The sequence below is a fragment of the Cavia porcellus genome, unplaced genomic scaffold, assembly GCF_034190915.1.
Source record: "Cavia porcellus strain 051 isolate PalLab524CR breed Dunkin Hartley unplaced genomic scaffold, mCavPor4.1 scaffold_2, whole genome shotgun sequence".
NCBI classification, from domain to species: domain Eukaryota; kingdom Metazoa; phylum Chordata; class Mammalia; order Rodentia; family Caviidae; genus Cavia; species Cavia porcellus.
In genome coordinates, this window is record NW_026947485.1 from 19,827,734 (window position 1) to 19,843,124 (window position 15,391).

At 36.3% G+C, this 15,391-nt stretch overlaps 1 protein-coding gene across 2 annotated transcripts in view; it reads right to left on the bottom strand.

Annotated features, from left to right (window-relative positions):
* Positions 1-7,997: 7,997 nt before the first annotated feature.
* Crppa (CDP-L-ribitol pyrophosphorylase A) overlaps positions 7,998-15,391 on the bottom strand; it is a 270,573-nt gene continuing 263,179 nt past the window's right edge. The window contains exon 9 of one of the 2 annotated variants that reach the window (XM_063239034.1): positions 7,998-13,469. In XM_063239034.1, coding sequence (XP_063095104.1) covers positions 13,365-13,469 — 105 coding nt within the window. In that variant the 3' untranslated portion in view covers positions 7,998-13,364. The remainder of the gene's footprint in view (positions 13,470-15,391) is intronic. The other variant, XM_023565081.2, reaches the window with a different exon arrangement.

The following is a 15,391-nucleotide window of genomic DNA, read 5'->3' on the forward strand; positions in this document are numbered from 1 at the left end:
ATCATAAATCTTGGTGGGCTAAAGTATAAGATAGTGGCTTTAGAATCGAACAGTTGCTTTTCTAAGCAAAAAAAACCTTTAGTAAAATAAAAATAAAATCCCATTTTGGCAATATACATAGGTTTTAAGAGCAGTGTTAGGTATAACTACATAATCAATTCAAACTTTTAATATTAAGAGCTCTAAATCAAGGCTCAGAGTATTTGTCCTATAGTTGTTTCTCCTTGCAATTATATAACATTCATTTTAAGTTCTTTTGTTGAAGGCTATTTTTATTACATATTTTTATATGTTTGCACATACTAATACATTTATCAGGAGGACTATATGGCAGAACTTACAGATACTCCCAGTGAGAACCTCAGAATTCTCAATTCAGTTACATATTTTTGGCTTCTTTCCAGGTTTATGTGAAACGGCACCAATTCAAGAAACAAACAGGCGGAAATGTCTTGAATGGCATTCTTTTACCATCAAGTCATACATACCTCCATTCAGGAAAATAGGCCACTGAATTCCTGAACTGGGCAGTTCGCTAACACATTTTTTAAAACTCAGGTGGTATTAAAGAGTTATTTTCTATTCAAACAAGAAGAGAAAGAGGAACTAGGAACAGAGTCTTAAAAACACACACAGAACAGAAAAAAAAAAAATCCTTGAAACTACTGAAGAAAATTAGTAACACAGATTTTATCATCTATTTCCTCCTCTCCAAAGGGATGTTTTGCTATCCACTTAAACTGAAGAGTTTGCTTTCAACAAAATTAAGGGTTCAGATGTAAAGAATAGAAAAGGAAATATGCATATATATGACCTGACATTCCAGTAAACCAATTTCAATAGCCCATTTTGTAATGAGGTAGAACAGAACATGACGCGTACCTCCAAACGGCAAAGCTCCAGAAATTTCATTGGGTTAATCTACCAGATACCTTTCCAAGCCTTATGCAAACAGACTCTTATGACAGTCTAGGAAATTCTTACAAAATTGCTCTCCATGTGACATCTCCAATCACATTTCCACTCAGGTCAAAATGATCACTAGACTTGCCTTTTTGAAACTTTTGCAGTTTTACTAAATGGAAAATGAGGAAGTACATTCAAGTAAAATTCTGGATGTATATGTAAATCAGATTTCGTAAACCATAAGTAAAAAACCATCTTCCCTCTTTGTGATCCGGTTTTCTAAAAAAAACTGTCCAAAGCAGGGGTGAGTGTGGCTTTCAGTGCACAGGGTGATGCTGAGTCCTGCATCTGCGTCTCTGGCTTTGTGTGGCTGTCCTATCACAAGGTCGAATACAGCTGTACCTCAGAAACCACTTAAAGATTAATTGAGCACAGATTGGAAGAAAAAAAGCTTTTGACAAACCAGGTTTTATGCTGCTAGGTAGATCCAGATGTTTTAACAACTATTCAAATTATTTGGTAGCAATCTCACTAAATAATTAATTTGCATACTTCAGCTATGAAGACATTAATAGAAATTAAAGAACCCAGTGTTTCAGAGGGTAACAAAGAGCAAAAACAAAACAATGATAAAAAATCTGACTCCACTCTGGTCTTGCTCATCAGACCGGCCACCATGCATTCCCCAAAATTCCTAAAGAATAAACATCAGTGAGCAATGCGATTAATAGAATTTGAAAGCTGACATCTTCTAAGTCACAAGCCTTTCCTTTTTCTCCTAAAGTTGGTAAATGAATTTCCTCTTGCTGTCTTGCTGAGGCACAAATGGCTGTAAGTGCTCTTGTTAATCAAGGAAGTACTTGCTTTTGGTTTTTACCTTCCACTTTCATTAACCGAATGTCTAATCACTTAGTGCCCAGGAATGCCAATAACTTTAGAGCTCACAGGGATGACTTTAATAATATGAGGTATGTATCAGTCTTTGCTGATTTTGCATGCAGATCCAAGTGGGTTCCAAAATACTAAATATTTGCTAGGTTACAAAGGGCTCAGGAAAGAAACAATACAGAAATGCTAAAAAGTAATGAACTGTATCCATTTTAATTTTCTTATTATTATAGAAAAATACTCAGAGTCCTATCTTTGAGAGCCTTAAGTGATCTTAAATTAGTTTGGTTTGTTATATCACATAGTATGGTGTTTAGGAATAGAAACTCTGAGGCTAAATTACCAAATCTGAGTCTTATTTCTCCCCACTTGCTGCATAGTTGACTCTGCTTCAGTTATTTAAAATGTGTATGTCTCTCAGTTTCCTTGTATTTAAAAGGTGACATATATGCTACTTGCATGTAAACTTATTATGAAGAATAGTAAGTTGGGTCATCATGTACATTTGAAGTGCTGGAAAGTTATGGTAGGTAATGAATTAGTGTCAGTCTTATTATTTACTAGTTTACATGACTATAATTCTAACAAATCACTTCATATCTAAGAAAGTCTCACCTCTTTTGAAAATGTTCCCCAAACATTGAGGTCTATTTTTCTGCTTCAGAAATTACTGAATATGGAGCACATTATCCAAATCTTTGGGATTACTGTTCTGATCAGTGACCACTGACGGGTTTTCTCCTGTAAACATCCTGGTGCAGCAAAGTGTGAATTTCAGCTACTTCTTAGATTTGTGAAGGAAATTAAACACCACACTCCCACAGAATTTCTCTTTTTGTTTACCAAGGTACACAACACAAATACTCAATACTCATTACTTGCAAACAAAGAATAAACATTTATTTAGTGCCCATGCTGACCAGAGGCTAATGGGCTAGGTGGCTCTGGCAGTCTCATCTGGGCATTGCATCCTTTTGTGGGTGAGCTGGAGGTCAGCCAATGTAGGCTCCAGGCACCCCCATTCCTCTGGACAGTTAGACAGACTGTGTCCTTGTGGCAATGGCAGAAGTCAAGGACAGGAAGCAGATTCAGGTATCCTGAGGACTGTGATACAATGTCACTCCTGGCTCATTTGTTGACTAAAATGGGTCACCTGACAAAAGCCCATGTCAACAGGTAAACACACATGTCCCTCCAGTGGAAGGAAAGGAAGGCAAGGAACAGAGTATTTCTGAAAAACAACACATCTCATTACTGTGTTCACAAAATTTTGCACTACTGTGCTGGAGTATAACAATGTTTATCTAGTACTTAGCGGCCACTAGAGCTGCTGGGAAACCTGCTAAAAATGAGGGGGGCAAGGAGACAGACTATTGAGGTACTGGATTTTTAAAAATACAATTAACAAATCTAGATTTAAAATTCTATTTTTCTAAAACAAAAAGCAATACATTGTTATATTTTGAGATTTATTCAATGTTGAGTTTGAAAATTATACACATGCTCTAAATATAAATAAACATTCTATCGAATTTTAGATATCAATTTCTTTAATTATTTATATACTTTGGTAAAGAATATGTTTAGAATCCCTAATAGTTTATTTTTCATCTTAAACTATGCATACATTTTCATAACTCAGAAGTACACAGGTGATATAACAGTAGTACAATTCCAAATGTCACCTACAATCACTCCTCCTTCACTAACAAATCTTAAGTCATTCTGTTATTTTGTTTGTTCTATTTCCAAACTGAGCTTTTAAAATAACTTCTGAATTTCTTCTTCCAAATGTTTTTAATGTTTTTCTTAAAATATTATCATTTATGCTTCTGTGAATCCACAATTATTCCCAACAGTAAAACAGTAAAATTTAGATTTTTAAAATTTTATTTGTACATATTTGTAGTACACACGGATTACATTCTTCATGGCAAGCTGGTGCGTAAAACATCCTCATTTCTTTTTCATTCACCTCCCTCCCTTTCTTCATCCCTTCCTCTGTCTCTTGATCTGAAATTCACATCTGAAAAGGGTCTATCTTCCTATTTATTTACTGTTATCTTCTATTTATATTCTTATTATCCTCTTATTTGCTGTTATGTTTCATTTATACTCATATACTCATATTCACATATTCCTATTATCTCTTTATATTTTAGGTTTCTTCGTATAAGAGAAACCATGTAGTATTTAAGCTTACATATTTATTTCTCTTATCATTATGGTCTCAAGAGGCACTCGTTTCCCTACAAATGACTCAAGTGTATCCTCCTTCATGGCAGAGTAGTATCCCATACCTATTTAATTTTTAATATAAGAAAATATTTTCTAATTTAACTTTCATAAAAACTGCTGCATTTATATATGTGAAATAAATTTTGAGCTATAATAAATTAGCAAAAAATAATTTTCCTACTAAGCCAATGCAAAATGATTAAAATAACTGCAGTAACACTGGATCCCATAAGACAGAGATGTGACTTTTATTTGTAGATGAGAAAGCTTACAGTGTCATCTCTTAAGCTGTACACTTTAATAGAAAAAGCTACTTCTTACCCAGAGAGGCCACTGATCACACTGCTCAGTGTCCAGTTCCTAGAAAGATGAACTTTAAGCTGCATTTAATTATGTAGCATGAATTTAGAAATAAAAATCTTTCCAAAAAATTCCCAATACCAGAAAAAATTTCATTAACCCTGAGGTAAAAATATTATTATTTCTCCAGGAACTTTCAAAAATAGAGTGAGAATGAAGTTTTTATTAAAGTAATTAAATTTGCAAAGCAGTGATTAAAAACATAAGTCTAAGGTTCCTTCTGGATCTCTTACAAACAATAAAATAATTTATCTTTGTCTTTTGGCCACTAAATCTCTCCATTTCCTTTACCCACACCTCTAGTTTCTATATTTCAGACAGGTGGCTTGAAAATCAGACACTGTCATCTGGTCACCGGACACACTGCCTCTCCCTCTCGGTCCATTCCTCCATGTTATCTTGGGACTTCTGAATCCCACCCTACGGCCTCTCTTTTGGATGTCTTTGCCAGAAGTGAGAGTTAATAGAGATACAAGCTTAAAACTTCCTGAGGTTAAGCCCTGTCTCTTACAACACAGACTCATGACCCTGGGCAAGGTTAAGTATGTTCCAAGTGTCCTAATTTCCTCATCTAAACAGTGAAGACTGTAAGGCTATTTTCTCCTTCTCACTCTCTTCTTCCTCCTCTTTCTCCTCCACCTCATCCTTCCTCCTCCTCCTTTTTGTGTCTTTGGTGCTCTGAGCATTAACTGCTCCAGGATAAATTCTTATTCATTTAACACTCCTTTCTTAAACTGAAATCTATGCTGACCCAGCCAGCATCTCACAGATGGAGTAGAAGGATTTTGCCAGGCCATAGCTGTGCTGAGTTTCCTACCTTCTTGATAAAGCCACTTACTCTCTTATAAAATCTTAGTAACATTTCCTCTTCTGCCTTTATGAGAACTTTCAAAGCCTTTCGTTTTTGCCTAAAGATGTCCACAAGCTCAGGGTGTGGAATTTGACCTAACACCTTTTACCAGGAAGCTGAGGGCTCAACAGGGACACAGACATTCTGATCAAAATCTATACACAGCCCACATCCTTCCACCCTCAAGAATTTGAGTCAACTGACTTATGTTTCCTAACAACCCTAAAGAGAGAAAAAGTGGTAAAGCCAGGAAGTTAACCCCAAGCCTACATGCAAAGAATGCATTTCATTTAGGAGAATGAGTTGCAATAACTATTCTTTCCCATTATATCCTACTTTTATTCTTAATTATATTGGTAATTATATTGGTGTTTAAGAAACAGAGAAATAAAGTCATCTAGTATCTTACAGAATTATTCCATAAGGTAGACATTATTCTATTTTAAAGAAATACATTTGGTGCAATTTTTATGAATTCCACACACAACCTAAGCCCTGGAATGATTTAATCTATTTTATAAAATAAACATACTTATACAATAAGGTCATATTTAATGACAAAATACAATATTTAAATGTAAGGTAAGTATCAGTATTTAAGATGCATGAGTCAATGGAAATTGGAAAGAACAAGTTCTGGATTTGACACACATGTCTACGGAATGCAGAGCAACCAGCAAGACTAGGCAAAGCCCAGGCAGAGACACACAGGTGTGACCAGCAAAACCAGGCACTGGTGCAGGTACACAGCAGGTCCAGGCGACACCGGCAGCATCCAGAAGTCTGAAGCAGCATTGAAGAGCGAGCAGTTGGTAAGTTAGTTGAACCAGTTTTGAGCTTCAGCTTACAGACTTACAGTAGGTCCTTCAAAGGGCCTGAAAGAACTCCACCAACAGAAGACTTGCCCAGCTCCCACATTCAGAAGCAAAATCAGTTCCATACCCAGCACAAATCCCACAGAAAATTTGGCTGGTGTGTGGAGATCCAACTGGATGACTTTCCTAGAAAGTAGAACAATTACCTCCATTTTAGCTAAAGCTGACCCTATTTCCATGTTTTAATATGTATGGAGCTGGCTAGGATTTGTCCTTATCCCTTCAGTTGGTGTTAAGTAATGTAAATCGGCCTGGCTGAGGTGCTGATGTGAAGTCTTTGAAATAAGGCAATGCGGCAGTGTTCCCCCATCCCTGTAACTCCCAAAGATCACGTGAGCCAGGCAGGAAGGTGAGCCAGACTCCATGGTGTTGACAAGGATCGAGCTTCAAGATAAGAGACTATGACTTCCCAGGGCATAAAGATTACACATCAGAGTTGAAGCACGGACCCCAAAACATTAGACACTGCCTCAGTTGTGTTACGCAGATATCTTTCTGTATAGCCTTCTCTCTGCATATTGCAGAGATCTCAGACTTTTTACCTAGCCCAGCTCACAGAACTTGTGTAATATTTCCCACCATTCTCACAGGCACTCATCTTCAAACCACTCCCTTCTTCACAGATGACTTAAACCTAGATTTGGCCCTGGATCAAGGCTTTTGTTCCAATTAACCATCATCCTACCTGGACTTAGGATCTTTTTGGCTCCCCGCAACTATAAATAAGCCTCAGTGTCTTTATTTTTATTGTGGGCTGCACTGGAAGTGGTAGACTGCAGTTAACTCACTAGAATTCCAAAAACTTTTCTGTAGGATCACAAAATAAACTTCTGATTCCAAGACCACGTCTGAGAAGGGCTCTTTATACTGGAGCAAACAGCACACTTCTGAGATCTATCTTGGACACGACAACACAACTGTGAACATCAGAGGAATATTCCTACTTCTATTCTCCTTTTGTTATCTTGTTATCTTGATTGATTATTATCTTGATTGATTATGCTTTTCCTGCCTGGTTGGATTTTGTCTTGTATTTTGTGATTGTTTTTTGTTGTTGTTTTCTTTTTGTCCTTTCTTCTTCTTCTTCCTTTTTATCACTGTTTAGATTTCTTATGTCACTTTTTGTTTTCATCTACTGATCCTCTTTCCTCAACCATTTCTTGAATTCATCATACTTTTGAGTAAACATTGTCTTTTCCCTTCCTGACCTATTTTAATGCCCCTTCATTTTCTCTCTCATTCTTTCCCTTTTGGGTCCTCCAGTTTCTCAAAAATCCAGTGACCAATCCTTTGACTTGCAGCCTTGATTCTACTCTACTTGACCTAATTCATCAATATTTATTGCTTCCTACCCATCTTAAGATCCCCTCCCCTGCAACAAGGTAAAATTACTCCATTAAGGGGAAAATAACTGCATATAAGTACATGGTATACACTGAATTTGTTATATCACTTAAGGATTTGCTCCTGTGGTTAAAGGTATCAAGTTAATAGTTTCCACAGCTTATCAGTACCTAAGACATACTTGAAACTATTGTTATTGCTAACTGTACTACTTTAGCCAGGAAGCCATACACGTTATATTGTTTTCCTCCCTTGTATGAAAACACTGTGATTGTATGAGTTCGTATACACCACCACAGTCCAGCACATGGGATGATCTCCAAAATATACCAAATAATAGCTCACAGAACATGCTTTAGTAAATGCACAGGGTTTGAAATTATCACATGCATATTTTCTAACCACAATGTAATAAAACTGGAAATCAATTGCAAAAGATACCACAAAAATTAAACAAACACATGAAAAGTTACAGAGGAAATTAAGGAAGAAAGTTAACAGTATTTACAATTAAATGAATATGTAGATGCAACATATTGAAACATATTGAAGTTTAATGAAACTAGAAGATTATCAATTCCTACTTCAATATGTGGTTCAAGATGATTATACAACATGACCAACAAGGATTCATCCCAGAGATGCAGGGATGGTTCAGTGTATGCAAATCAATAAATGTAATACACCATATAAACAGCCAAAGACATCACATGGTCACCTCAATAAATGCAAGTTAAAGAAGAGGCATATCACAGCAACTTATAGTGATAAACTCCCACATCAGGAAAATATATTGGGCTGGGGATTTAGCTCAGCGGCATAAGTGCCTGCCTTGCAAGCAGGCAGTCATGAGTTCGATTCCTGGTACCAATAAAAACGAAAAAGACAAAAAAAAATGCAAAAAAAAGGAAAATATATTGAGCTCAAATAAACAACTTAATGTTGAACCCAAATTGCTAGACAAATCAAACTCAAAGCTTGTGCAAGAGAGGAAATTATAAAAATCAGAGAAGAAATTAATCCAATTTAGACTAACAAAACAATACAAAAGATCAATGAATCAAAGAATTGGTTCTTTAAAAGATTATTTGATAAAATTGATAAATCTCTATCCAACCTTATCAAAAACGAGAAAACATTCAAATTCACTAAATTATGAATGAAAAGGGTAAAATAACAATGGATTCTGTGGAAATCTAGATTATCAATATCTACTACAAGAACCTGTACAATAAAAAAATGAAAACACAAAATATGGTCAGACTCCTGTACACATATGAATACCAAAACTAAATCAGGAAACTATAAGCAACCTAATTATAATATCTGATATAAGGAACCTGGTATCAGTCAATGAAATTGAAAATATAATTGAAAGCCTACCAATGAAGGAAAGCCCAGGCTCTGATGGATTTACTGCTGAATACTACAAGAAATTCAGAGAAGACCTACCTCCACTAATGCTGAAACTCTTTAATGAAATTGAAAGGGAATCAAACTTCCTGAATCATTCCCAGAAGCAAGCATTACTCTGATACCCAAACCAGAGAAGCACACAACTAGAAAAGAAAACTGAAGTCTCCCAAATGAATATAGATGCAAAAACCCTTAATAAAATATGGTCAAACAGAATACAGCAAATCATCAACATGACTATACATCCCACGGATGCAGAGATGCAGGAATGGTTCAACATATACCAGTCAATAAATGCAATACACCATATAAACTGAGCCAAAGACAAAAATCACATGATCATCTCAAGAGATACAGAAAAAGCATTTGACAAATCCAATAGCCATTCATGATAAAAACCCTGCAGAAAATTAGAATAGATGATCTCTACGTCAATCTAATGAAAGCCACCTGTGACAGACCGACAGCTAACATGAGACGAATTGGTCAAAAGTGGGAAGCTTTCTCTCTAAAATCAGGAACAAGACAAAGATGTCCAGCCTCACCAATCCTACTGCATATAGTTCTGGAAATACTAGCTAGAGCAATTAGACAAGAAAGAAATAAAAGGAATAAGGATAGGAAAATAAGAAGTTAAATTACTATGATTTGCTGATGACATTATACTCTACATAGAAGACCCCAAAAACTCCACCAAAAGACTCCTTGATTAATAACCAAATTCAATTGCATGGCTTTATACAATGTCAACACTTGAAAATCCATAGCTTGCTGGGGATATAGCTCAGTGGTATAAGCACTTGCCAGGCAAGCAGAAGGTCCTGAGTTCAACTGCAGGTACAAAAAAATTAATAATCTTCCCATATATGAGCAACAACCTCACAGAGAGAGAAAGGGAGACAATATCCTTCATAATAGCATCCAAAAATGAAACACTTAAGAATCAATCTAACAAACGAAGTAGACATTCTATACCTAGAAAATTACAGTATTCTGAAAAACAGGATTGAAGGTATCAGAAAATAAAAAGATATCTCTTGCTCACAGACAGGAAGAACAAACATAGTGAAAATTGCTACAGTCCTAAAACTGCCATACAGATTTAATACAATCTCAATCAAAACTCCATGAGCATGCCTCACAGAATTAGAGAAAACAGTCCTAAAATTCATTTGGAGCCAGAAGAGACCTAGAATAGCAAAGGCAATTCTACGCAACAAAGACAAGGCAGGAGCGATTTCAATTCCTGACTTGAAATTATACTACAAAGCTACTGTGATAAAATCAACATGGTACTGGCAAAGACAAAAACAAAACAAACAAAACCAACCCTGAGGATCAGTGGAACAGAATAGAAGATGTAGATGCAACTCCAAACACACTCACCCACTTTATCTTTAACAAAGAAAACAAATATTCAATGGAAGAAAAACAGCCTCTTTATTAAATGATGCTAGGAAAACTGGCTTTTCACATGCCAAAGACTAAGAATTAACCCAGCCTAGCATTCTGCACTATAAAGTCAAAGTGGATCAAAGACCTAAATATTAAAGCTGAGACACTCAATCTCCTGGAAGACAAGGTAGGTACAAATCTCGACAAAGCTGTAGGCAGACGGCATGGGAAATACTAGAAAGAATCAATAAATACGATCTTAGTTTATCAAAAAGTTTTTCACATGAAAAGGAATCACCACAGAGGAAAAGACAAAGTAAACAGTGGGAAAAAATTTAGAGCCAGTTGTGCCTCAAACAAAGAAATTATATCTAAAACATATAAAGAACTGAAAAAAAATCAGATCCCCTGAATGCAAGGACCTAATCCAAAAATGGGCACATGAGGGCATACACACTTCTCAGATGAAGAAATACAAATTACAAATAAATACATGAAAAAATCTTCAACCTCATCGATCATTCAAGAAAGGCAAATTAAAGCAGCACTGAGAGTCCATTTCACTCCGTGAGAATGGCTATCTTGAGGAAATCAATAACAAATGCTGGAGGGGCTGTGGGGAAAAAGGAATGCTTCTCCACTGTTGATGTGAGCGTTGCCTGGTGCAACCACTGTGGAAATTAGTGTGGAGATTCCTCAAAAAATTAGGATTAGCATGGACATTTGAAATGAATATGTACTTTTTAGAAGAAATACAAATAGCAAATAAATGTTTTAAAAAAGTACAACATCACTGGTGATTCAAGCGATGCAAATTAAAACAATACTGAGATTTAATCTCATTTTAGAAAGAATGGCTACTATCAGGAAATCAATCAGTAACACATGCTGGCAGAGCTGTGGGGTAAAGGAATACTGTTGGTGGGAATATAGTGTAGTATATCCCCTGTGGAATCAGTGTGGAGACTCCTTAAAAAACTAGGTTTAGAGGTCCCATTAAAGCCAGCTATTTTTTTCTGTATATCTTTCCAGAAGAATTAAAGAATTCCAAAAGAGTTAAAAACCACAATAATACATGTGTTCCTATTTTTATAGCAGCATAATTTTTAATAACTAGATTGTTGGAAACAACCCAAATTCCCCTCAACCAAGGAATGGGTAAAAACAAAAAAAAAAGTATAATGGAGTACTAGTCAGTCATAAAGAAGGATAAACTCAAGACTTCTAAAGGTATAATGGAGTACTAGTCAGTCATAAAGAAGGATAAACTCAAGACTTCTAAAGGTAAATGGATGCAACTTGAGGCCATACTCATAAGTGAAATAAATCAGACCCATGTGTGTAAACAATGAATTAACTCACTAATAAAGCTGAACAAGTAAATAATATCCAAGATGTACAACAGATATTGTGAATTAGAAGGAAACTGTTCAAAAGAAAAGAGAAACTAATAGCAGAAAGGAAAGGAAAAGGGAAAATATGTACATTCACAGGATAGTTAAGATAAGTATACACTTAGTTTCTCTTAGTTCATTGGACAGATTTGTGCTAATATTATCTAGACATTCGGCATGTCTTTATCTTGTAGTCTGAGTAATTAACAGGGAGACATCAATGTGTAATACATTAATTATTGTTACTTTCCTATTAGTTTGACTTGAAACTGTTTTATTTTACTTCCATTTTTCTTTTTATTTTCTTTAAGATACCTTTCTGGATATCTTCCCAGAAGAATTAAAAACATACCACTGCAATATATGTGTACCCATATTTATAGCAGCACAATTTGTAAGAGCCAAATCTCGGAAACAACCCAAATGGCCTTCAACTGAGGACTGTTAAAAAAAATTTTTTTTAATATAATGGAGTGCTACTCAGCCACAAAACAGGATAACATCGAACTTTACAGGTAAATGGATGCAGCTCAAAACCGTGCACATAAGTGAAGTAAATGAGATTCACATGTGTAAATATCATATGGTCTCATTAGTGTGAGAACCCAAAAGACTAAATAAAATCCAAAATGTACAATAGATACCGTGAAATGGGAAGAAATTATTCAAAAGGAAAGAATCTGGAATGGAGGAAAGGAGAAAAGAAGGAAGTAGAAAGGAAATATATATTATATATACTCCAAGTAGCTAAGACATATTACTAATTCCTCTTAGTTCATTGAGAAGAAAGGTTCGTGCTAATACTGTCTGGACAGTTTTTTCATGCCTATATCTTGTACTCTAACTACTCTGAAGATAACAATACACAATGCATCAACCACTGCTACTCTCCTATTATCCCGTTATGAACCTTTGGGTTTTTTTCTGTTTAAAATAAAATGAAAAAGAAGAACTTGATTTGACAAGGCAGTAATATCTACAGCAAAAGAGTCATTCAACTGTGGATTCCAGGTTTCTCAGAAGACCACCAGCATGGCCAACCAGTGTCACTGGAGTTTTATTAAGCTCTTCAGGCTTTTTAAAAACTTATTCAGAAAAATCAGACTCCTTAAAACAATGAAAGTCAAAATTATGCTTCATAAACCCAAGAAAACATACAATTTAAAAATAATGGAAAAGCAAAAGGCTACATCTCTTTTTGGGATCTAGATAGGAAAGAGGGAAAATGTGAGAATGTGTGAAGCAGGTCTATTTTCTGTAACCTGTTTTTTAGACAAAATGTCACATATTGAAAGAACAACTTTAGAATCTTATTCATTAGCCAATTATACTGTGATTTATTAAATAACAGAGTTAAGATCATAGCGAAAGTTTTCTAAATTTTCACACCTTTAAGGAATGAATGGCTCACCATGCTGATTCCAATTTCACTTCTCCTTTGTGAGACGATCCTTTATGTGAAGCGAGTCATTGTCTCTTGTGAGTCAGACAATTTATATTTGACATACCCAACGCGACAGACACAAACACTGACCCACTTTTATTGTCTAAGTATCACATCCTGTAACTTATAAGATAGAGAAAATAACTTGAACATCTCTCGTGCACACAATAAGAGGCAGCAGGATGGGAAGGAAATGCAGTAGAGACAGGCAAACATGATCAGAAGCCCGAAAGGTGATTTCCTGTCCATGTGCTTCATGCCACCAGCAGCTGACCAGTGAGCGCAGAGTTTCTGTCTTTCATTAAGGCAGCAATAATGACGGCACCTTGTCTTAGGCTCTCCTGTACCTTCTGTTCATCCTGAAAACGAAGGGTAAAACAATAAGCATTTCAGGGAGAAAACATAAAATTCGATAAAGAATCACTCTGCAGAATCCGCTGCTCTCCGGACTTCCCATTTCATGAACTCAGATCTTAACCACTGGCAGGGACTGAGTCCCCTACATACAGGGGAAGTACTTTGCAACCACTTCTTCCTAGAGACAAGAAGAAAAAAGAGCTTGCTACAGATAAAAAGAAAATCAGGGACACAATTTCAAATGCTAATCAACAGACCCAAGGGATTACTTCCCTTTAATGCAATGCTGACCAATTCTGGCTCTGCACTGAAGGGTGACTGCCTCCTCGGTGACTGGGACCCTTTTCTGCCCTTGTTTCTGAGTGTTCGCCAACTTTGCTACAAACTGTTCTGAGTACTGGTGCAGGGAAAGACTTGCTAGTGAGATGAAGCAGGGCAAATTCATTCATGAGTTATCTCACAACTTGCTAAGGTATGTTTTGCCTTAAATCATATTGCCTGTGAAAACCAGCTAACTTTATTTAAGATTCTTGAAGGTACGAAGATACAATGGGAAGGAAAAGAAGAAACAAATAACACGATTATGAAATGTGCTACTTTTAAAAAGACATGGTCAGCAAACTCTGAACCCTGGCGTTGTCTTTTAATGTCTTCTTTCAACGCCAACATCTGCCTCAATTTCCTTATCATTTACTTGTACATTAAGATGTCATTAAGAATGATGCCAGCAAGGCACCTTGGTCCTCAGTGACTGCAGTGCTCTCCTAAGCAGCCTCCCCAATCTTTCCTCCTCTTCATTTCAGAGCAATCCTATGCACAGTCTAAAAGATATCTTAGACCACATCACTGTCCTGCCTAACATCCTTTAAAGGCTACTTTCAAACTTCAGTCGAGAGTCTGCGCCCCTGTAGGTGGAATAAAAAGCCTCTTCTCCTCCCAGCCCCCCTTACATTCCTCCAGGCCACATAGAACTGCTTCAAACTGCCCACAAGGCTGTTTTCCTGAATCTTTCTATACTTTCTATCCCTGGTGATTCCTTTGCCAGGAAAGTTTTCCCAAACCCTTTCAGCTTGGCTGATCCTAATTACTCTTGGTGGCTCAATCCAGGCATCCTTGACTCTTGAAAAACCTACCCTGATTTCTATCTGCTAGCCCAGTTTGGAAGAGGTGACTCTTTGCTCAGCTATGAATTCATTTAGCAGGCTACATTTTCAATGATCTTTTCTGTTGACCACCTGATGCCACCAGATGACAATTTTCGTAATGTAAAGCATTTTTCATTTTATCTGTGAATATGGAACACTTAGCCGGATGCCTAACACATGGTGGCACTCCATAAATGACAAGGAATTCAAAGCAAGGGAGGCTCTGACTGTGATAGAGATATCATCACCCTTTCAGTTTAACTCATCTGTTGACATTGGCTGTTATTTGGTTACTTTGTGTACTCCGATTTGAATATTTAGCCTGAGGCCTGGCAATAGTACAGAGAAAAACATCTTTGAAGTTTCACTACCACCAAGATACCTCCCCAGGCGGGCCCTGGGCTCCTCCTGCATGAGAACAATGGCTTATGCTACTCTTTCCATCAATTTCCCTGAAATTGTAAGGTGTGGAACTGGGGAATAAATGGTGGCTACTTTATGTTTCTCATAAGTGCATGTCATGTGACATGTCAACATTATACTTCCATTGTTTTGTTTTTTTTTTAACCTGGAGGCTACCATACGGTTGTTTCACATAAATAAATCTTTCTAAGCCAAGAATGTTTAAGCTTAAAATGTAACATTTAGGAGGGGATTATCACCCATGTCACATCATTTGTAAGCACGGAAGTAAGTATTCTATAACTGAAGAACATAAAAAGCAACTATTAGCATGCATTTTTCATACTCAATGATTAACTAATTACAGTGTGCATGAT